Raw genomic sequence first — 24,706 nt, 5'->3', positions numbered from 1 at the left:
CTTGATCACCTTTCTTCTCTACAATTACCCTCCCTATCCTAGAGTCTCACCTGCCTTTTGTAACCCCAATCATTGTACTTTGCAAACTTCCCTACTCTCTTCAATATGTCAGTGTTAGTGATGAATAATCATGAAGAGATAATCTCCACACTCACATTTGAAATATTACCAATGCAAAGGGAAAGTTATAGAACTGTTCAGAAGCGTACTGATCTACTGTGAACAGTTTTGGGACCCTTATTTAAGAAAGGATGTGCTGACATTGGAGAGGATTCAGTGAAAGTACAGGAGAATGATCCTGGGAATGAAAGGCTTATCGTATGAGGAGCAAATAAGAAATCTTAGTTAGTCAGAGCATGAAAGGGAGGATAATGGGGTTGAGTGGGAAATGGATCAGCCATGATGAATGGCGGAGCAGTCTTAATGGACTGAATGGCCTCATTCTGCTCCTATGTCTTATGATCTTTAATGCATTTGATCTGCCCTAGTGTATTTTCAAGTGGGTGAACACCATACATGATGTACATGTTTGAATTTTCTCCACAATTTTATACAAACTTAATCCATTTTTTGCAAGCTTAATCCATTTAAGCATGTGCTTGAGAAATGAGGTCTGCAGTGCAAGCACACTTAGCATCTGTATGTGAGCATCACTAATCAGAAAATCTATCATATTTTTCCTCATTCCCTAATTATTGGGTGGTGGTGTGCATGTTTTGCTAGAACGAAAGACTTTAAAGGGCAAGTGAATTCCAATTTTACTGAAATAGAAAAGTGCTGTTTAATTGATTGTGGCATTGAACAGTATTCTCCGATTTGTTGATTTTTTTGTATCATTATCTTTGGCATAAGCTCTGAACTGTATAACTAGATTCTAATTACTCATTTTTGTGCTCTGGTACGTATAGAAGTGATTTCTGGCAACATATTGAAGATTATTGATTACTTCCTTCAGAACTAGGAATGGAATGCTTCTATCTTGAAATGTTATTATGGTAATAGTCATATGAATTGCCTATGGATATTTCTTAAGATTCATCAAAGGTGTATCATTGATATCATGATACTCTGGGTAGTTTAATTTGCATGACACTGTGATACAAGATTTTCTTTCAATGAATGTCCATTGAATTAAGTAATACTAAATTTTATCCCTGATTCATTTTGTGTTTGGCTGCTGTACTTGTGATTTTAAATATAAAATATTGTGCTGCTTCATGTATTTTCATTTAAGTTTGCAAGCTTCAAGAGTTTACCAGTAAAGAAAACTTTGTTTCTAAATTGACCCAGCTTACTTATTTGAGGTTGGAATTGGTCAAAATAACATTGATGTTGAAGCTTGATTCAGAAATGCATTGAATTGAGGATCATTCTGAACTAAGTATAACTTTACTTCTACACAGCTGTCTGCACAAATTATACTAACATTTTAAAATGCAGTGCATTAAAGGTACTAACCTCCCTTTTACTTATAAGGTGTGAATTGTATTATCTGCTTTAAGTTCAAGGGTTTAAAAAAAATTCTAAAAACATAATTTTTTGCTCTTTTGCATTCCACTTTTATCATTTGCATCCTCTATTATTAATAGTCCCTTTTCTCCTGTTCATTAGTTGTGTGTGTGTGTGTGTGTGAGCAATTCAAAAGATACATGGGAAAAAACCCTAAAGGAAAATGCAGAATGAATTAAAAATGCTTCCAAGACAACAAATGTGTTACACGGTGTTTTACTGCTTATTAAACTATTCAGTCACGGTTTTTGAGAGTTAAATTGCAGAAACATTTTTTTTCCAGTGCCTCACGAACACCTCTTTTTAGTGGTCAAAACTACACTTGTCCATTTACACTAGTTTGGACTATTTAAGAGTCATACTGCACTGTGAATACCACTGTGTAAATAAGCTTCAGTACATTTGAAAGGCTTAACCAGTTCTGTATTCTTTTGAATAGTTCACACCATTATGCTGTACTTTAGCCAATACATTACTTTTACTAGTTAATGTGCATTTACTGTACTCTAATATTATACTTAACTAATGTATATCTACTGTACTGCACCCTTTAATGAGAGAGGACAATTTGTATTTGGGTTTTTAATTGTAGACTGTGAATATTTTAAACTAACAGTGCAAGGTTTTGAAACACAGTAGGGTTAACTTACAAGCCACTAAATCAGCTGATGGTTAATCGAAAGATCATTTGTATTTGCGGTTGTCTCTTTCAACTGCATTCTCGTCAGAGTGCAATTATGTTTTTTTTCTAATTCATGAAATATGCTTTCTTATTTTGTAGCTCCCTGATAATGACATTGTTTCATGTTGCAGCAGTCACTGAAAAGATCAGTCAAGCAATCAGATTTGACTGAATTATGCAAATTGTTTCTTGAAAGATTTTCAAACCAATTGCTGCATTGAGGTCTCTGATTAGTTATCAAATATTCTGATTTATAATCAAACAATTGTATCATTCTGAAAAGTACATTGAAATTTTAAGCTTGAGATACTGTTTTATTGGTCTTTGAATTACAAATATTGATATATTTAGTAGAAGCATTCTGCAACCTGAAATGGTCAGATCAAACTTGTAAGTCAGTTCATAAATATTGTCCATTTTTCAAACCCCATTTAAAAGTATGTTAAATGTGAATTTTGCCCAATCTCAAAAATTAATTAGCTTTATTAACTTTCTTCATATTTCTTTAATGGCTTTCATTTCCTAGCTTTGCTGGTTGATACCTTTCTATGAAGACAAGATGGAATAAATTCAACCAACTTCAATTTCATTTGAAATTGGAATATTTTTAATTTACAGAAAGCTATGTGGAGAAAAAAGCTTTTATTTTTCTATTTGCTTAGAAGCCAGTGATGTGTGAGACTTTAATTTTCTGGTCAATGCATAAATATGTTACAACAATAGTTGAGTTCAGCAGTAATGATATTCCAAAGCTAGTAGTAAAGCTTTAGAATTTTTTTTAATAAACTGATATGATGAAAGTGCTTAACTCTCATGAATTTATAACCACTTTATAAGGGCAGAGTAACTTATAATGTAACTCATTTCAGTACTTCAAAAATTTAGAAACTAGTATAAATTATTTAGGGTAACGCGAGCAAGGCAAAGCAAGCTGGTTCTCAATTTTACTTTTCATAATAAACTACAGGTGACAAACTCAAACAGTAGAATCGTAGCTCAAGTTTGAGTTCAAGTTACAGAATCTTACTTTGTAAATTTACAAAGACTCCGTGCAGCAAGGCACTCTTAACAATCGTACTTTATTCAGTGGTATGGTATGACTGTAACAGAGAGCCATGTGTGAGTGTGGGCCTCTTATTTGTATTTCAAAAAATATTCATCTAATACCAATACCAGAATTCTAATTCAAGAAGCATGTATGTTTTTATGTTTCACCATTACAAGAAAAAGAGTATTGTACCCATGTAGTGTTCCTTGTGACCTTGGAATATTCCAAAGCAATTCACAGTTATTAAAGCATTTTTATAGTCCCTGTTGTTCTGTAGTGGATAGAATGGACAGGAACTCCTGCCAAGCTGCTGTTTTCTCATTGATGAAGCTGCATGAACACTAAACATGAATAACTAGAAGTTCATTCCATTTTGTGGCTCTAGAGGAGTCAACATCCTCCCTCTGGTATTCATTCTATTGTGGAATAAATTATGGAGCAGAGTGAAATGTGGCAGTACTACTAAATGGTCCAGCATTAATTTCTAAGCAGAAATGCATAATTATAATTCCTGCAGCCAGCATGCTGGAGATGTGCAGCACATCACTATAATACTATATGGGTGAAAGGTCACATTCTAATTAAGAAGTGCCTTTCAGCCTCTTTGGAAAACAATTTTTGATTTACATCAAGGTATGTGCATAACATTCAAATGCTACTAGATGCACCATTATCCATTAAGTTGAAAACTGAAATTGCAATGATTTAGACCAGTATGGTATAAAATTAAGAACCAAAGCTTTACTGAGACAACATGACTGCACAAATTCTCTGCTGCATTTTTCAACAAATGAAGAGGTTAACTCAAACATTTATTGCTTCCTCATGTTATCTTACTTGGTTATTAATCTTTTTGATTGCTATTTCCTTTTTTGTTACATTCCTTTTCTCAACAATACTTCTGTCATATTTTTACTACTACAGTATTCTCAACTTTTGCTTTAGTGGGCTTCACTGAGAAAGCATGATTGGACAAGCTAACAGTTGTGATGCAAAAATACTGACCTGAACTTGGATGCTAATATTTCATTTCAATATTACTGTCCATTGGCTATTGGGGCTAATTAAGATCATGTTTTAGGGATTTTTCAGGTCCTCGGAAGGAATGAAGGAGAGCTGTGTCAGCATGGTAGCAGGGAGAAAAGACTTTAATTACATGGGGAAACTTGCAAAGCTGTGATTGTTCTCCATATAGCAGAGAAAGTTGCAAAGAACTTTTATTGAGGTGTATAGGCACCTGATAAGGATCCCCATGCAAGGCTCATTCAGAAAGAAAGGAGTTATGGGATCCAAGGGGACCTTGCTTTGTGAATTCAGAATTGACTTGCCCACAGAAGGCAAAGCCTGGATGTAGGTGAGCACTGGTGTTCCGCAGGGATCTGTTCTAGGACCCCTCCTCTTTGTGATTTTTATAAATTACCTGGTTGAAGAAGCAGAAGAGTGTGCTAGTAAGTTTGCTGATGGAACAAATATTGGGGGTGTTGTGGATAGTCTGGAGGCTGGTCAGAGGTTACAGTGGGACATCCATAGGAAGCAGATCTGGGCTGAGAAGTGGCAGATGGACTTCAACCTAGATAATTGTGAAGTGGTTCATCTTGGTAGGTCAAACTTGAAGACAAAATATTGTATTAATATTTTAGCACTCTTTCCACTCTTGGCAGTGTGGAAGATCAGAGAGATCTTGGGATCCATGTCTAAAGGACACTCAAAGCTGCTACGCAGATTGACAGTGTTGTTTAGAAGATGTATGGTGTGTTGGCATTTGTCAACCGTGGGACTGACTTCAAGAGCCATGAGGTAATGTTACAGCTGTATAAGACCCTGGTCAGACCTCACAAGGAGTACTGTGTTCAGTTCAGGTCACCTCACTACAGGAAAAATGTGGATACTATAGACAGAGTGCAGAGGAGATTTACAAGGATGTTGCCTGGATTGGAGAGTGTGCCTTATGAGAATAGATTGAGTGAACTCAGCCTTTTCTCCTTGGAGTGATGGAGGATGAGAGGTGACCTGATAGAAGTGTATAAGATGATGAGAGGCATTGATCATGTCGATAGCCAGAGGCTTTTTCCCCAGGGCTGAAATGGCTAACATGAGGGAGCATAGTTTTAAGGTGCTTGGAAATAGGTACCGAGGGGATATCAGTGGTAAGTTTTTCACAAAGAGAGTGGTGGGTGTGTGGAATGCACTGCTGGCGGTGGTGGTGGAAGTGGATACAATAGGGTCTTTTAAGAGCCTCTTAGATAGGTACATGGAGCTTAGAAAAATAGAGGGCTATGTGGTAGGGTAATTCTAGGCAGTCTATAGAGTAGGTTACTTGGTTTGCAGAACATTGTGGGCTGAAGGGTCTGTAATATACTCTAGATTTCTGTAAGGTCTCAAAAAAGGTTTTAAGAGAGATACTTGTTTTATTACCAGAAAGGTAGAAAACCAAAGGATGTCTATTTAATTTTAACTGGTAGCAACAGGGACAATGGAAGAAAAAAATTTCAATTGACCTGGTATATTTGCATATTTCCTTATGAGGTAGGAGGGTATTCAGCACATGGTGTATGTGTCAGTTGTCAGAAGAATTCCTTTTCCTTTTCTTTCATTTTTTTTCCTCATGATCCTTTCTCTGTCCAGCGTCCATTAGCACCTTCCTGTCTCTCCAACCACACATCAACACTATTGGTAAACCTCAGCACATCTTTGGTACATAGGAGAAAATGGAAGTACCCAGGGAAATCCTTGATCACAAGGAGTGCATGCAAACTCTAGACTGTACTGGCAGATGCAACGCAACAGCCATCTAAAAGTGGAGTGGAAAAGCAATTGTGAAGTCACTCTCTGGGCTCTGGGGAAGAGCTTTAAAGTTGGACAAGCTGGAGATTGCTCTTTCAAAGAAGACAAAAGATACTGCAGATGCAGTTTGTTTTTCAGGTCTTTCAAATGCCTGGCTTTGGCACTTTGGGATAATGCTCTCTTCCTATGAGTCTATAATATGCATGCTTATTTAATAATATTACTTTCTCTTTGTTTTTCTGCTTGCATGTACAGGAAGTAGAGGTTGGTGCTTTTCAATCAGTTTTTATAAAGCCATTTGATTTTTGAATTAGTTTTATGTGATGGTGTACTTCATTTCATCATGAGCATTGCTAGATGATATTGTAAACAGTGAATATCGCTTGTAAATTTCAAAATTATAATTACCCTTTAACAATTATGTGTAATCATCATGTGCATATTGATGCTGTAACATTCCCTCATTTTAGTTGTGCTGCACAAATATTCCCATTAAGTGCATGTTTAAGGAGTGTTAATTATTTAAGCTGCCATTATACAGCCAGATCACTTTGTTCTTAAGTTTGGGAAAAGAGTTTAATCAGATGTTTGTGCATATGGACAATAGCATTCTCAGAATATTTCTAATCTCTTTTGACATTTTGAAAAATAGAAAAAGGTTATTGATATTTAGGCATTTGGATTCTTCATCTTTCGGTGTAGTGCAGAGGAGAGTAGTCACATCAGTCTGTTGACAATTGGCAGCAGCTGCTGCTTCCTTGTGGAATGTGTGCTTTGTGGTATTATCACTTCACTTCCAGCTGTGCTGTGAATTCTGAAATGCCTACCTTCCATCACAGTCAGATTGTTAGCAGTGAGGGTTGATAGCACAGGTAGGATTAGCAGGATTTTTGTTCTTGGAAACAAATGTTTTCAGAATATAGCATCTGCATATTTGTCCATTGTCCAGCTTAAAGTATTGTGAAGTTGGACCATCCATTAGTGGGCCACAGTACTGAGGTAGGAAAGCAGAGAATTCCAACTTGGCATCTTAAACCTTGGCAAACCTTAATGGCTCAAACAATTTTAAGATTCTCCTCAGTCCACAAGTTGTGTGTCATTTTAAGCTGTCTTGAGGTTTCCAAAAAAAATCCCAAATATTATCTGATCACTGAAAAATAATAGTAGGAATAGACATTTCAGATCAGCAAAGGTGTTTTTCAGCTTGTTTGTGTTCCTGTTTTTATCTGTTTTGTATTTTTTATTTTCCTTGTATTTTCAGTAGCTCCAGGTCCATGTTAGAGAAACTACTTTCATTAACAGAAGTAGTTATTCTATTTTACCAACTGACAGCCTCTTGCTTGCTTCACATAAAGCAGATGATAAGTTTTGAGGTTGCCTTGCTTCTTATTTTGACCACTAGCTTGACAGTACCAGCCACAAATTATGTTCGTCAGATATTCCACGACTCGCCACCCAAGTCCTTAAAATGTCTTTACTATCTACGAAAGAAACAAACCAAGAGTGTAATAGAGTCACAAACAAGGGAAAATCTGCAGATGCTGAAAAGCCAAGCAGCATGCAGAAAATGCTGGAGGAACTCAGCAGGCCAGGCAGCATCAATCAAAAAAATTACAGTCGATGTTTCAGGCCAAAACCCTTCGGCAGAACTGGAGAAAAAAAGCTGTGGAGTGGGTTTGAAAGGTGGGGTGATGGGAGAGAGAAATGCCAGGCAGTAGGTGAAATTTGGAGGGGGAGGAATAAAGCAAAGATCTAGGAAGTTGATTAGTGAAAAAGACAGAAGGCCATGAAAGAAAGAAGAAGGGGGGAGGTGATGGGCGGACGAGGAGATAACATGAGAGAGGGACAAGGAGATGGGAAATGGTCGGGGGGGGGGTGTGGAGGCATTACTGGAAGTTTGAGAAATTGATGCTATTGCCATCAGATTGGAGTCTACTCAAAAGGAATATGATGGGAGATTTTAATTTCCCCAAGTTGGCATCTCCCCAGAGCAAGGGGTTTAGGTGGGGTGGAGTTTGTTAAATGTGTTCAAAAAGGTTTCCTGACACAATATGTAGATAAGCCGATAAGAGCAGAGGCTGTACTTGATCTGGTATTGGGAAATGAACCAGGTCTCTCAGTGGGGGAATATTTTGGAGATAGTGATCACAATTCTACCTCCTTTACCATAGCTTTGGAAAGGGATTGGAGCAGACAAGTTAGGGAAATGTTTAATTGGAGTAAGGGGAAGTATGAAGCTATCAGGCAGAAACTTGGAACCATGAGTTGAGAACAGATGTTCTCAGGGAAATGTACAGCAGAAATGTAGCAAATGTTCAGGGGATATTTGCGTGGCGTTCCGCATAGGATTGGTCCAATGAGTAGGGAAAGGATGGTAGGGTATAGGAACCATGGTGTACAAGGCTGTTAAAAAGCTAGTCAAGAAGAGAAGAAAAGCTTATGAAAGGCAAGAAGAGAAGAAAAGCTTATGAAAGGTTCAAAAAACTAGGTAATGATAGTGATCTAGAAAATTATAAGGCTAGCAGGAAACAACTTAAGATTGAAATTAGGAGAACCAGAAGGAGCCATGAGAAGGCCTTGGTGAGCAAGATTAAGGAAAACCCCGAGGCATTCTACAACTATGTGAAGAGCAAGAGGATAAGACGAAGGAGAATAAGACCATTCAAGTGTGACAGTGGAAAAGTGTGTATGGAACCGGAGGAGATAGCAGAGGTGCTTAATGAATACTTTGCTTCAGTATTCACTAAGGGGCGATTGCAGGGATGACTTACAGTGGACTGAAAAGCTTGAGCATATAGACATTAAAGAAGAGGATGTGCTGGAGCTTTTGGAAAGCATCAAATCGGATAAGTTACCGGGACTGGACAAAATATACCCTGGGCTATTGTGGGAGACAAGGGAGGAGATTACTGAGTCTCTGGTGATGATCTTTGCATCATCCATGGGGATGGGAGAGGTTCCAGAGGATTGGAGGGTTGCAGATGTTATTCCCTTATTCATGAAAGGGAGTAGAGATAGCCCAGGAAATTATAGACCAGTGAGTCCTAATTCAGTGGTTGGCCAGTTGATGGAGAAGATCCTGAGAAGCAGGACTTATGAACATTTGGAGAGGCATAATATGATTAGGAATAGTCAGTGTGGCTTTGTCAAAGGCAGGTCATGCCTTACAAGCCTGATTGCATTTTTTGAGGATGTGACTAAACACATTGATAAAGGCAGAGCAGTAGATGTAGTGTATATGGATTTCAGCAAGGACTTTGATGAGGTACCCCAAGCAAGACTTATTGAGAAAGTAAGGAGGTGTGGGATCCAAGGGGACCTTGCTTTGTGGATCCAGAACTGGCTTGCTCACAGAAGGCAAAGAGTGGTTGTAGATGGGTCATATTCTGCATTGAGGTTGATGACCAGTGGTGTGCCTCCGGGATCTGTTCTGGGAGACCTTCTCTTCATGATTTTTATAAATGACCTGGATGAGGAAGTGGAGGGATGGATTAATAAATTTGCTGATGACACAAAGGTTGGAGGTGTTGTGGATAGTGTGGAGGGCTGTCAGAAGTTATAGCGGGACATCGATAGGATGCAAAACTGGGCTGAGAAGTGGCAGATGGAGTTCAACCCAGATAAGTGTGAGGTGGTTCATTTAGGTACGTGAAATATGATGGCAAAATATTAGTATTAATGGTAAGACTTGGCAGTGTGGAGGATCAGAGGGATCTTGGGGTCGGAGTCCATAGTACACTCAAAGCTGCTGTGCAGGCTGACTGTGTGATTAAGAAGGGATACAGTGCATTGGCCTTCATTAACTGTGGGATTGAGTTCAAGAGCTGGGAGGTGATGTTACAGCTATATAAGATACTGGTTACATAGAAACATAGAAAATAGATGCAGGAGTAGGCCATTCGGCCCTTTGAGCCTGCACCGCCATTCAGTATGATCATGGCTGATCATCCAACTTAGAACCCTGTACCTGCTTTCTCTCCATACCCTTTAGCCACAAGGGCCATATCCAACTTCCTCTTAAATATAGCCAATGAACTGGCCTCAACTGTTTCCTGTGGCGGAGAATTCCACAGATTCACCACTCTCTGTGTAGTTCCCACTTTGAGTACCGTGCTCAGTTCTGGTCAACTCACTACAAAAAGGATGTGAAAACCATAGAAAGGGTGCAGAGGAGTTTCACAAGAATGTTGCCTGGATTGGGGAGCATCCCTCATGAGAATAGGTTGAGTGAACTTGGCCTTTTCTCCTTGGAGCAACAGAGGATGAGAGGTAACCTGATAGATGTATACAAGATAAAGAGAGGCATTGATCATGTGGATAGTCAGAGGCTTTTTCCCAGGGCTGAAATGACTAACATGTTTTAAGGTGCTTGGAAGTAGGTACAGAGGAGATGTCAGTGATAAGTTTTTTTACACAGAGAGTGATGAGTGCGTGGAATGGACTGCCAGTGACGGTGATGGAGGCGGATACAATAGGGCCTTTTAAGAGACTCCTGGATAGGTACATGGAGCTTAGAAAAACAGAGGGCTATGGGTAACCCGAGGTAATTTCTAAAGTAAGTCCATGTTCGGTACAGCTTTGTGGGCCGAAGGGCCAGTATTGTGCTGTAGGTTTTCTATGTTTCTTGCCCTAAATTTCTTAATTATTTTTCACATTGCTTAATCAGCACTCCAAATGTACCCTATGCTTCTTCCAACTTCTTGCTCTGACTTATCTTTTCTTCTAGTCCTGATGAAGGGTCTCAGCCTGAAGCGTCAACTGTTTACTCCTTTCCATGGAGGCTGCCTGACCTGCTAAGTTCCTCCAGCATTTTGTGTGCTTTGACTTGGATTTCCAGCACCTGCAGACTTTCTTGTGTTTGTTATCCTACTCATTCCTTTTTCCCACTGATGCAGACTGGCTACATTTTATCCCATTTACAGAATGTGCCATAGTGACTCACCCAGGCTACTGGGACAGTATTTCTGAAAGTCTTGTCTTCCAAGGACTGAAGAGCAGGCACACTGAGATCTACTGCCACCAGCTGATTCCTCTCCAAATTACCCACCATCCTGACTTGAAAATTTATCATCGGTCATTTATCATCATTGTTTTGAAATCCTTAAGCTACAGCATCTTCAGCAAAAAGACGTCCATTGTTTAAGACTGTGTCTCACCACCAAGGTAGTTAGGGATTTTGCCTTGCCGGCAATGTCCAGGGAAAAATAATACATTCAAGATTATTTAGTATGTAATTTAAAATAACCTTTTTGGATAATTTTAGAAGATTTGTTCACCAGCTCCAATATAGCATAGTATCTTTCTTTGTTCTTATCTGTGGTCATTTACTTCTGCAGATCCAAAGATACTGATATAATGAAATATTTTCATTGTCTTGTTTTAGGATGATTATTTCAGAAGCTGGAATCCTAGTAAGCCATTTGATCAAGGTATGATTTCTTTGACATAAAACCATTGCCGTATGCATTATTCACAATTCTATAGTTAAGCAATTTTGAAACAGTGCTACATTGAATTAAAGAAAACTTGTCTTTTATGCTCTAAGAATAATTGTCTTTATCAACCTCTGACCCAGGGAATTGTATATGGGTTCAAATTCTGAGCTTTCTTTCACACTAAATAATTAAAGGGATTTTAACGTTACCTATGGAAATATACCTCAGAGATGTTAGAATTTCTGTTGTGGGATGAAATTAAAATTATTACATTTTGTGTGGTTCTGAATATTCAAGCCTTCCCTAACCTTGCATGCATAATGAAATTAGCAATTATAAATATTTGAAGCATTTTATACATTGAGTGTGTATTGTATCCAGAAACAATATTCCAAACATCTGAAAGGCATTATGTACATTTCCAAGTAGACTTAAAGAAATGTGCATTTGAGATTTGTATTATGGAAGGTGAATACAAAAATAAGAGAAGAAAATCAGAAGCAATGGGTAAAATTGCAGCAAGTGTTTTTATTAGCTATCAATCTTGCTTAAATGCTTTAGATGGATCTAATATAAATATCTGTTAAATGGTGAATAACTCACAATATACTTGTTTACACTTCTGTAGTGTGAAAATAATGCCAGTTCAAATAGAGGAATCCAGTGAAGTTGATTTGATACAGCTTTTATAATTTGATGTTTTCTCTCAGTTGTCTGTTACTTGAAACGAGCAATTCTATCCAAAGCTCAGATCATCTACTTATTAATGTCACTTACAAGTGTAATTGTTTTGGTGCAGTTCTAACCTTTTATTTACTTTGACTTATTTTAATCTTCTGCGAGCAATCATGTTATTTCATTGCTGTTGGGTTGTAATGTAAACAGAGGGGATCTGCTCTGTTTGATTTTTTTTGGAACCGAGCATGTACATCTTTATTACTTTACATGGGTGGCAATTTGCTGGAGCAGATCTCTTCACTCACTTGAGAACCTGCTCAGTTTGATATTCCATTCCAACCCAAGAAATCAATAAATGTTTAAAATTGAATTGCTCTGACCAAATTGGATATCTTTTAGAAATACAAGATACAGACTATCAACTGTGATTTTATAGAGGTCTCCTTTCTAAGTTTGAAGGTTTCAAACTCAAGTCGCCCTCTGGAGAATTTGAGACAAAGTTCTAAGCTGATGCTAAAAACAATATTGAGGAATTACTATTGGAAGCCCTGTCAGCCCTATGAGATGAACATAAAGATCTATAGTACCACACCAACAAAGAGCAGATTCTTATTATCATATCCAGCTCTTTTTCTTCACTTGAACTCTGTAAGATGGTGGTCTAGAAATTCCAGTGGGAGGAGGGAGCATAGTATTGAAGAAAAGGCCTTGCCATATGTGATTATAGCAGAGTTCCACAAGGACTAAACTTCACTTTCTCAGGGCACAATTAGGAAAGCACTCTGCAACAAATGCAGTGCACATTTCTATTTCTTAGATTGGAAATCTAAAGCTTCTTGGAGGTTGCACATGTTACTGTGCCAGATTCAACTTGGTCCCTAAACCATTTCTGTAAGGCTTCAGTCAGAATTGCTGAAGCATTTCGCAATGGCCTCTTAAGATAACTTCAACCCTCCCTACTTGCCTCTAGAAGTATACTTCCAAAGATGCTGAAGAATGTTGTACCTTTTTCAGCATAAAGCACCTCTCTGCATTATCATCCCGATTAACCAAGTTGAGCTTCTGCTGCAGTTGAACATGTTTTGAGAATGCTGAAAACATTTATCAAACCTTACTGAAATTGAGAGAATGCAGTGAGCAGGAAAATATTGAATAGATTGGTGATGTTTTCCCTAGAGAAGGAAAACTCAGATCTGGAAAATCCTGATTAGATACAGTAGGAATATATGTGAAGAATCTGTTTCCATTTATTAGTGGATCCACAATAGGGAGGAATAAACATAGGATACCACCAATTTAAAGTTTTCAAAGCAATTTTCCTTATTTCAGCAGTGTTGACATTCTGATACTGTTGCTGCATTAACTGGTTGCTACAGAAAGCATTGATCCACTTAAAGGGAGGCTTGATACTTACTTGAAAAAGAAAGATTCATGGATCTTGTGGGAAATACTCCGTAGAAAGTATGCATGTTTGTGCTGAATATGGAGAATCGTACTGACCAGAAATGTCCATTAACTTTTCCTCTTGCACTAAATTCTGTTTTACTCCACCCATACCTTCTTTTCATTTTCTGGAAAAAGAATAGAACAGAGAATTTGTTCCTTTTGAAGCTGTGATGAACTACATATACCTGTCTGGACACGCCCCTCTGCTGACTGCTCCTTTGGCTCCTCCCACAGACCCCTGTATAAAGGCGACTGGAGGTACTGCCCCTCGCTCAGTCTCCAGGATGTTGTGTGGTGGTCTCTTGCTGCTAATAAAAGCCTATCGTTCACTTCCTGTCTCCGAGAGTTATTGATGGTGCATCAGAAGCCAAGAGATCAATTTGAATTTGTTGAATAATCTTGAGGCACATTATCTTGCTTTGCTGTATTCAGAGAATTTGTATCTCCGGGTCATTTGGAAAACCTATGATAAGGAAAAAAGAGCTTTGCAATTTAATGAACTTTCAAATCCAAAAGCACTCTGCAGCCTTGGAAGCATTTCAAGTTGGTCACTATTGTAATGCAGAAAGCATGGCAGCCAAAGCATGCATATGCAGGCTCCAGCAGATGACAAGGGATAGATAATCTGTTTTAGTAATGTTGCTCACAAAATTAATATTGCTCCACTATTCTTTGTTGAAACAGTGCTGTAATTTTATTTACATTCACTTGAGAGATTAGATGTTGCCTTGATTTACTGTTACAACCATAAGGTCTACAAGTACACAGCATGCATTCTGAACAGAATTGTAATGTCAATCTGTATTTTTGTCTTCGAGTCTTTAGAGTGGAATTTCAACCCATAAATGTCTGACTCAGAGGCAAGGGTGTTATGAAGTGAGTCACAGCTGACTCAATTTGTTTGCAATGGGGCTAGGAGAAATAGAAAAAGTGCATTGCAAATCCAAATTCTAATAAGTGACAATCAATGGAGATGCTCTCCTTGAGAGTATTTACACTCTATAACTTGTTTTTCTTTCTATATATAAATGGAATTTGTATTCTGACAGAATGTAGTAGAATATCAGTATCACAAATGCAGTCAGTAATCCTTTGGTTACACAAAAATATTCCTTTACTCTGATCCAAAGCAAAGATCCAGAACTGTTTAAAACAGAAGATAACAGCTTAATGATCAAACAATTAAGTGACTGTTGCAAACTTATCAATTTTATTCACTTATGATAAATCATTATTAGGCAAAGAGGTAGCATATGAATCAGCTAGAAAGTCTTTAGCCTCACAAATACGTTAAAATATTCTCTTAAGTATTGTTCTGTACCAATCGATAACAAATTATTGAAACAACATTACGGGCAGCAGTTTCTATTGCAACTTTTGGAGAGTACATTTGAAATTTTCAACTATGCAGTTCTCTACTGGAACTAATACTGCATTTCCTTTCATAGTATTTCAAATTCCTACAGTTGGCAGCATGTGGCTCAACAGATGCAATCCTTGCACCCTGCTCTTACAGGAACATATCACAAAGCAATGTATGCTTTGAGAGAACCTATATTAGGATCAATATGCAAAGGACCTGGTCAAGCTGGTGAAAAACAGTGTTCATCCGTAACACTTTCTTTGCTCAGGGTAACCATGGAGAGGGTCCAGCGCTGCAACCAGGCACTCAAGGCAGGTGTTTGTCAGTGAAATGCTTGTGATGACATGAGGATATCCATAAATGCCTGCATTCTGAGAAGCCTGCATTGTAGACAAGTAATTGTACCCACTCCGCCTGTTCCTGTGGTATGAAGTGAGTGTAAATTGGCTTCTTTCTTTGAATATGACCTCCCTGAAGCAGTGAGCAGCAGCCTGTGGAGATGATGCGGAATCAGCAGCAGAAACTTGGAATGATCCTGAGAGCTAAGAAGTGACTGGCAGTGACCTGGGCCTTCACAATTAAGGCGCGTAGACAAGGATCCTTTTGAATTTGCAGCTGTTCTCATTGAGAACATAAATTTCAGTTTGAGTCTTATTGAGGATGACTTGTAACCTGTGGTTTAATGGGTTCTGTGGTGGCCAATGAGGTCAATGTATGGAATGCAACCTGCCCCCACAGATGGGGCAAGAGATGATTGATGGGGTAGGTGAAGAGGTGGTTTGTTTGGTGGCATCCTGTTTATGCAGGGTCTCCAACCTGATGCATATTTCATGGTTTTCATTATATACTGAATATACTTTCTCCACTTTGAATGTTGGTAGGAGCAAGGTTCTCAGGAATTAGTGTGATTATGCACTTCTGCAAACTTAGCAAGTTGGTAGGTCATAGCAAGATTTGTGGTGTTGCACAAGAAATATCAAGGAATGCAAGAAGATATAGATCAGTTACAGATTTGGGCAGAGAAGTGGCAGATCGAGTTTAATCTGGGCAAGTGTGAAGTGTTGCATTCAAATGAAAGGAGGTCAAATGAAAGGAGGAAGTATAGAGTTAATGGTAGGCTTCTTAATAGCATTGAGCTACAGTGGGATCTTGGGATTTGGGTCCATAGTGGACTGGAAATGGTGACCTAAGTGGAGAAGGCGAATGATGTGTTTTGTCTTCATTGGTAGAGTAAGAAAGTCATGCTGCAGCTATATAAAACTTAGATTGTATTTGGAGTATTGAATGCAATTCTGATCACTTCATAGGAAGGATTCAGAGATTGTGGAGAGGGCTTAGAGTTTTTGCCATGTTGTTGCCTAGATTAGAGGGTAAGAAACACAAGGAAATGGTAGCCAAATTTGGGTTGTTCTCCCTATAGAAACCTAATAGAGGCTTTTAAGACTATGAAAACCATACATAGCGTTCACAGTCAGAATCTTTTCCCTGGGGATTAGGATACAAATGTCAAACAACAAAGGAGCTGCTTTTAAGGTTAGCAGGGGAGGGGAGAGTTTAAAGGCAATGGGAGGGGCATGTTTTTTTACCCAGTTGGTAGGTGGCTGGTATAGGTTTCCAGGATTAACAGTGGAATCAGGCAGTTTGGGGAGTTTAAGAGCCTCTTAGATAGACACATGAATCTGAGGGTAATGGAGGGAGATGGATAACACACAGGAGGGGGTCATTTAGTATAAATGCCAGCATGATAGCATCAATGTCAGCACAATGTTGAGGGGTAAATGGTCTCTTTAATGCTGTACTTTTCTATGGTCTATGAAACTTTGAACACTTCTTGAATCTTTTTCTTTGTCTGCTAGTTACCTACCAATATAGAGCTTGGAATAGAGAGCCTGTCTCCAAGTCTGGTGACATGCATGAGACACTACCCATCGAAAAGTGGCTGGGTCCCATTGTTGGATATGTCAGTCCAGGAGACGATACTGACATTAGTTCATTTGTCCTACCAGTGAATTTAGAGAATTTTGTGATGCAGTATTGGTACTTTTCCAATGCCTTTAAGATGGTCTATGTCTCAAAAGAGTATAGGAAGGTAAAGAACACTGTTGCTCAATAGTGAGTTTTATGCCAGGTTTGTGGTCTTGATCTTCATATACCATTTTCACCAATTGATCAAAGGTTGCACTGATGTATTGAAGGCAGGGATGAATTTTGATATCAGTATCTGCTTTCACCATGAGGGTTTTCCTGGAGCAGGGTAGTGGAACATTTTTTACAGGGTCACACTGTGAACTTCTGATGTCAGAAGACAGTGTGGTGCTGTGGACAGGTAGGCCTATAGAGGAGTTTTTGGTCCTCAAATATTGAAAATATCCTCAAATATCCTCATGCTTCATTGTACAAGCTAATAATATCTTGGGACAGTATGAATATTGTCTGCCTTTTAAAGGCACATTTTAATAGGAACTAGAGTTATTAAATTCTAGCTGTTGTTCTGTTACTAAATAAAAGCAATTGTTTTCAGACTAGAGAGGTTAAAAATCTTATTGCAGACAGATATTGATGCCACATAGCTATTGACATCATTTAAATTAGTTGAATGAGAGAGAAAGATTGCTTTGGAGAATTAAACTGTTCGCAAAAAAACGAAGACAAACATTCCAATGGATTAGAAAGCCCTGGAAAGTGTATAAAGTTGCTATGCTTCAAGCTGAGTCAATTTTTTAACAGCAGAATGATGAAGTTTATTTGGAGTTATGTCAATGAATTTTGGTCTGCTACGTCTCATTGCAAGATGATAAAATGTTAGGAAATAGACTAATGTGAGTAATATTATTTTCATTAACATCCTATTATTGATGAACTTCTGCTTGGGAAATTTAATCCTCCTTACTTTGCCTCTGATTGGATGATTTACGTGGTTTAAGGGGATGTGAAACAGATTATGATCACTTTCTACAGCTGTTCAAACCTCGTGCTGCCAATAACTGAGGTAGTTAGAATATGATGGTGGTTTCTGCTCAATAATATTTTGTCTATGGCTACAATTTTTTAATGCTCAAAATAACAATTTATCATCATTGCTTTCATCTCTCAAATAATTCCTTGTAATGCCAAATCATTTTAGTGCCAACTTGTCATCATTTTGCAGTCTATTACATCTTAAATGTGTTTATGACACCATTTTCTATCCTACCACTTTCTCATTAATGTCGTAAATTAGTTCTTTTTGTTTAGGTACTGACCCTCATTGGATCATTTTCAAAAATATTCAGCAGTTTTCCTTTTGAAATCATACTTGTTCAATCAGATACTACAGCTGCCATCTTAGTTTATGTCGTTACCCAGCTCCGTGTTCCCACCTCACACATCAAAGTGTTTGATCCCTTCAGCTCAATGTCACCAATTACAACCCCTGTGATCACTGAATTGAATTCCATTTCTTCTCAAGTACAGCAAAAGGTCTGTGGAATCTGCTCAGATAAGCAGAAAGACACAAACTCCAATTATTTACTTTGAACCACAGATCTTTGTTTGTTAAGGCAGAATAGCAAGCATTAAAATATTTCTGTGAGTCTGTGTGGGCCCTCTCATTACAGCACACCTCCCACTCTGCCTGAGCCATGACCAGCCAGTTGGTGAGGCCTTGAACTGCCTCCCAAGCCCCCAACTGCTCAACTTTTATACCCGTTCCACTGATACGAAATGCCACTGTGTGGACCAATACATCAGCACCAGCTCAAAACACTGAACCAAAACCAATCATATCATCACTTGTCACCACACATCACAAGCCCCACCCCCGTGTTCAAGTGACTTCCCTGTTTCTGCAGTATGTTGTGTTCCCATAGCTCCTGTAGCCAGGACTGTTGTGTTCAAGGCCATAGGCATGGTCAGACATTTGAGAAGCACAATACACTCAAATGCCCTGCATGGTTTTGAGCCCCACTTTATCATATTGATCAACAGATCCATTCCTTACAGTTCCGGTAGGTCCTTCTGATGCTTATTCCGTATAGTCACTTCTTGTATTCTCCTGAGATAGTTCTTTCATTAACTTTCTTTTCCTCATCACTATCTGAGCTTCTGAATGTATTCACACTGCAACATTTCTCTTGGTCTCCCGATTACCTCAGCTAGCTGGCCACATGTCTGATATTGAGAAGCGATTTGAATTTTAACTATCCCCACTGAGCTTGCTATTAGCAATTCAATCTTTCTTTGTTGAACATTCAGTTATTTTGAACCAAGCTGTATGTAACTTCACCCAAACCTAAACTGTCCATGTTATATTGACTATTATGGCCACTTTCATTTCTGTGACATTAGCAGCCTTTGCCTTGTTTTCCTATCGCTGATAATAAGCCCTTTCTATCTTTTCCCTTTTTGGCTAGATTTGGTCATCATGCCTAGCCTTCGCTCCCTGTTACTCAAATGAATCTATGCAAAGTTTTCATTCTCATATGCAAACTCGTCGTGGTTTCACTGTACACTAATCAGATCTCGCTCACCCTTATCCCCAACCCTAAGTTACAACTCTCAGATCACCAAAATAGTAGGATATTGGTAATCTCTTGAAGCATTTCTGACTTTTAAGTGGCTATCAGCACTTGTATAAGCCTTCAGGAAACACCTCCAAGTAAACTTGCTGCAGTCTGGGTGACAGCAATGCGAAATGCCCATGGTCATATTGTGGTGGAGCTGGTGGTAACATGTCATGTTACCAATGGTCTTAATGTAATTTTTCTGCAGTTCTAGTTCAAGTTATCTACATTGGGCTTGGCATGGACTTGCTCCTCACTAATATGCTTGGAATGATCGACATTAACTCTTCAACTAAGTTTCAGTACTTCGGTTAACCAAGTAACAGGAGTAATTTAAAAGAGCCATTACAAACCAATCTGATGGCATGAATGGCTATTTCTCTAACATTGGGTAAGATCCCCCCCCCTCCTTTTTTCATTCGTTATTTTGGTTCTCCTCTCTCTTCTCCTCACACATCTATTACCTTATGCTTTCCCATCCCTCTCTTCCAAGGTTCAGTGACGTCTCTATTGGATTCCTCCTTCATCCACTTAGCTTTTCTTCCTATCAGCTTCCAGCTTCTTAATTCATCTTAACCTCCCCCACTCACCTGGTATCACCTATCATTTCAAAGTTCAAAGGTTCAAAGTACATTTATTGTGAAAAAGAATTTCGTGTTTTTCCGATGTATATGATGAATAAACACTTCTTGGGCTTCCAGCCGGGTACAAGTATCAATTATTACTGATGTTTCGAAGACAAGCTCTGCTATCTTCATCAGGGATGATGCCTAGGCACGTTTAGTTTGGTGGTATTTATACCCCTGTAGTTCGTCGCTCCTGATTGGTTAGACTTCATCCAATCAGGTTTCCGCCAATTAAAAGAAGTCATTGAAATAAAACTAGAGGAAAAGAATTTTTAGCAAAGATGAAGGTCTCGCTTTAAGTAAGAAATGGAATTCGATTATAAACAAGGAGAGCGAATGGAAATGTCAGTTATACTCGATACCAGTACCCAGCTGGAAGCCCAACAGTTTTTTTGTACATTTATTATAATTTATTATCATAGTAAGTATACTATTGTATACCTTGAGATTTGCCTCCTTACAGGCAGCCACAAAATAAAGAAACCCATTAAAAATTAATCATACAAATAATAAAAGTAAGGAAATAACATTTAGAACTGAAGTTCACAAAAGTGAGTTCACAGCCTTGAAGCCAATCCAGGAGCCCATTAGTTGCAGGCCACAGCCTCAGTTCAGAGCAGAGATGAGTAAACCTCGTGAGCCGCAAGCTGAACGGCAGTCCATCTCTTTCCTCTGTCCCTGACACCCTGCCCTTTTCAATCTGGCCTGGTACTTAAACTAGTCATACATCGGGTCATTCCTCACTCTCAAACCCGGGCCCTGCCACTTCAAAATGCTCACACACTGAAGCATCTTGCCAGATTGCACTCCTCCTAACCACCACCAACTTTTTCTGGCTTCTTCCAACTTCCTTTCAAGTCTTGAGAAGGGTCTCAGCCCGAAGCATCAACTGACCTGCAGAGTTCCTCCAGCATTTTGTATATGTTGCTCAAGATTTCCAGCGTCTGCAAAATTTTTATGCATCTCAGACCTCCACTGAATATCCATTTGTATGTAATACATTTACTTTGACAAGCTTATTTATTATAAATTTAAATCTAGTACAGATAAGGAAAGCCTTTGCATTTATTTTTGCAGAATGAAATGCTGGATAGAAAGTTGGGAAGTGACATTTAAATGTTCATACTTTATCTAGATTTTGACAAGGGAAGTGGATGAAATTATTTTCATTCATTTATTTGGAATTAGTATAAATAGTGCATGAATAATGTTGCCTAAGTTTAGAACAGAAAAATACAATTTATATTTTGTTATTGTACTTTAATCATCACCATGTAGTAGGAATTATTTTTCTTAGCAGATACCTGAAATTGTAGTAAAGATGTGTCAAGTGCCCATCATCTGAAATGTTGAGAAATTTTCTTTAAAAAACTGATTAATTTTGTTTGTTCAGAGGAGTTTGGGATTTCTGATTACTGTGATTGTGCCTGGTTATCGACAACATTTTTACAAGATTATTTTATGAATATAAATGTCCTGAACAGCAGAAATAGTCATTTCTCTGCAGTGGCTTCTTCCCTCAGGGATGAGGAGTGGAGTTCTATAGGAATGTACCAGTAAAACTGATCAGGCTAAATCTGTACAGTTCATCCTACTAGATAATTATCCAGGAAGATATAAATATAGCCCCCAACATTTTCCCTGTGAAATTATAGTTCCACGGGGTAACTCTTTCCTTAAATAAAGATTAAATTGTACCAGATAGTAATCTAGAGGTGCTACAAATTGAAGGATCACATGCACTGCTTCAGATGTCATCTTTCATGTAGTTCCACAGTGTGCTGAATGATAGGAATACAACATCATAAACATTTATGCTGCTTGAATAGGTTTGAAGTGCACTTATTGAACTGTATATTTCTGTTAGGGTTTACTATTGGCTTATAGTAAATATCATAGTCATAAAGAGATCCAACATTATATCAGCCCACTCAATCCATTCCAGACGTCAACTATCCATTTACACCAATCTTAAATTAATCCCATTGTTTCTTTTTATTCCTTCCACTTTCTTGTAAGCTCCCTCCAGATGCTATCACTTGAGGGTCAATTTAAAGTGGGCAATTGAGCTAATCAACCCTAAAGATGTGGGAGGGAAAAGGAGCACCTGGAGGAAATCCACACAGTTGCAGGGAAAATGGACATTGATGGCACCTGAGGTCAGGATTGAACCCATTACATGGAAGGGTTTAAGCTAGATTGATAGAGGGGTGTGGGACTCTGAACAGCAGCAAGTCTGTGGGTAGTGAGAGTATGTTCAATAATCGAGATAGCCAGGGCACGGTACAGGCAGGAAAAGGAATACCCAGTTAAATTGCATTAATTTCAATGAATGAAGTTTAGAAGGTAAACCAGGTGAACTCAGGACATGGATTGGCTTTGAGGATTGGCATATTATGGGCATAACAGAAACTTGGCTAAGAGAAGGGCAGGACAGAAACTCAGTATTCCAGGATACAGATACTGCAGGGCTGATGGAGGTACAGGTAATCAAAGAGGGGTTGTTGCCCTTTTGGTAAGAGAGGACATAACAGCAGTACTTTGAGATGATGTTCTTCAGGGTTCACCCAGTGAGACTGTATGTGGAGAACTTAGAAACAAGAAGGTGAGGGTCACTCTGGTGGGAGTGGCCTCCAATAGTCATTGAAAAGTTGTGGAGCAAGTGTAAGAAAAATTGCCCTTAGTTGTAAAGTGTGATGGGATTGTATCAGAGGGACATTTTAATCCCTTTGGCATTGGCTGGACTATCCAGACTGCTGAGGGCCTGGATGGGTGGAATGTGTGAAATGTGCATAGGGAAGTTTTTGGAGTCAGTATAAAGGAGGCCCAACTCAGGAGGATGCAGTACTGGATCGTTTTTTTAAGGGAATAGTCAGAGACAGACAGGGAGCGCTTTGCCTCAAATTACTGTAATTCTGTTAGTTTTAGGATAGTGATGGAAAGGGATAGGACCGATCCACACAGGTTAATTTTGGGGGAATTACACAGGATCTGGCAGATGTTGATTGGGAGAGCCTGCTAGAAGGGAAAGGAATGAAAGGCAAGTGGGAGACGTTTAAGCGTGTGATTGCAGTCTAAGAGCAGCATGTTCCTGTGAGGATGCAGGGTAAACCTGGCAAGTTTAGAGAACCTTGGCTGATGAGGCATATTGATGCTCTGGTCAAGAAAGCAATCATAGGGTTTAGGAGATTGTGGATGACTGCCAGAGGAAGTGATTGAGGCAAATACAATAGCATCTTTCAAGAAGCACTTGCATAGGTACTTCTACCTATAGGTACATAGGGGGAACAAGGCTTAGAGTCACATGGGTCAATGCAGGCAATTGAGGCTCGCTGGATGGGCATCGTACTTGGCATAGACTTACTGGGCTGAACAGCCTGTACACATGCTGGTTGCTCCACAACTCTATGAACCCAGGTCTCTGTGCTGTGAGGGAATGACTCTCCTAGCTGCTTCACTGTGCAGGATATATTTGTTGGCATGAATCTCAGGAACTCTTCATAAAACATTGTGTTTTTGATCATTTTATGTTTAGATTAATGCCGCTTTTTGTATTCTATATCTGCATCTATGTATCTGGCACTTGGCTAGGCCTGGTGTAACTGGTCAGCATTGTGGATCTCGCTATGCTATGTGTGTCCTGCCAGGCTAACGCTGTCTTGGCAGGTCAGGCCTCTGTGGAATTACCCTGAAATGCCAAGTAAGAAGTTGTCCCTTGCACCTATTTCTTGTCGTAAACTCTCTGTTTTGTCAACTTTGGCAAACAGGTTTATGGTGCCATTGCTACATTGCCTGTTTCCAGAAAATTATTGTGGATTTGTTTTTTATTTCACTTTTTCCTGGATCTTTGCTTTCATTATTGCACTGCCCTTCATAAAGCCCAACTGAAGAAAATCTGAGATATTAATCATTGACCTTGGTAATTTTTTTTGCTGTTACTTAATTTTAAGTTCAGATAAGGTATAATTTAGTTGTTTCCAGGTTATGTGGACTCTCCCATCTGGCCAGCCTTTGCAGTCCATTATATAAACTAGGTTTGCATCAAACCTTATTGGCTGTCAGATCACTTCAGTGAAAATATAAAATGCTGGAAATGTTCAGCAAGTCAGGCAATAAATGTGGAGACAAACATACTTAAAGCAAACACTTTTCATCAGGACAGGGAAGAATTAAGTTGCAGAGGGAGGGGAAGGTGGGAGAGAGAGAGAGGGAGAAAGTGAAGTAGTAACAGCTCAGGCTACATCTGTGGGAAGGGAAAAGGTTAAGATTTCAGTTTGTTGAAATAGGAAGTCCAGTTGACAGTGAGGTGGGACAACAAGGGGGAAATGAAGGTTTGTTCATTTAGTTTGCTGCCTTGCTCCTCCTTATGCTTTCCCTGCTTTCTTCGTGGCTGGGCTGGGAATGGAGACCCTGTTGTGTGCCTTAAGGCCCTGCAGAAAAGATGAATCACCTTTATTATTATTGAGACATATCGTGAAATTTATTGTTTTGCAGCAGTACAGTGTAAGACATAAAATTACTCTAATGTACAAAAATAAATAAATAGCACAAAAGATGTATAACATGGTAATGTTCATGGACCGGTTAGAAATCT

General features: G+C 38.8%; 1 protein-coding gene across 3 annotated transcripts in view; it reads left to right on the top strand.

Moving 5' to 3' along the window:
* Positions 1 to 24,706, top strand: part of LOC132405510 (testican-1-like) — a 486,455-nt gene that overhangs the window by 142,698 nt on the left and 319,051 nt on the right. For all 3 annotated transcript variants that reach the window (XM_059990381.1, XM_059990379.1, XM_059990380.1), the window contains exon 3: positions 11,407 to 11,452. In XM_059990381.1, coding sequence (XP_059846364.1) covers positions 11,407 to 11,452 — 46 coding nt within the window. The remainder of the gene's footprint in view (positions 1 to 11,406; positions 11,453 to 24,706) is intronic.

Source organism: Hypanus sabinus, chromosome 15, assembly GCF_030144855.1.
Source record: "Hypanus sabinus isolate sHypSab1 chromosome 15, sHypSab1.hap1, whole genome shotgun sequence".
Classification (NCBI taxonomy): Eukaryota; Metazoa; Chordata; class Chondrichthyes; order Myliobatiformes; family Dasyatidae; genus Hypanus; species Hypanus sabinus.
The sequence above is the reverse complement of the archived record's forward strand: the minus strand, read 5'-3'. Positions and strand labels throughout refer to the sequence as shown.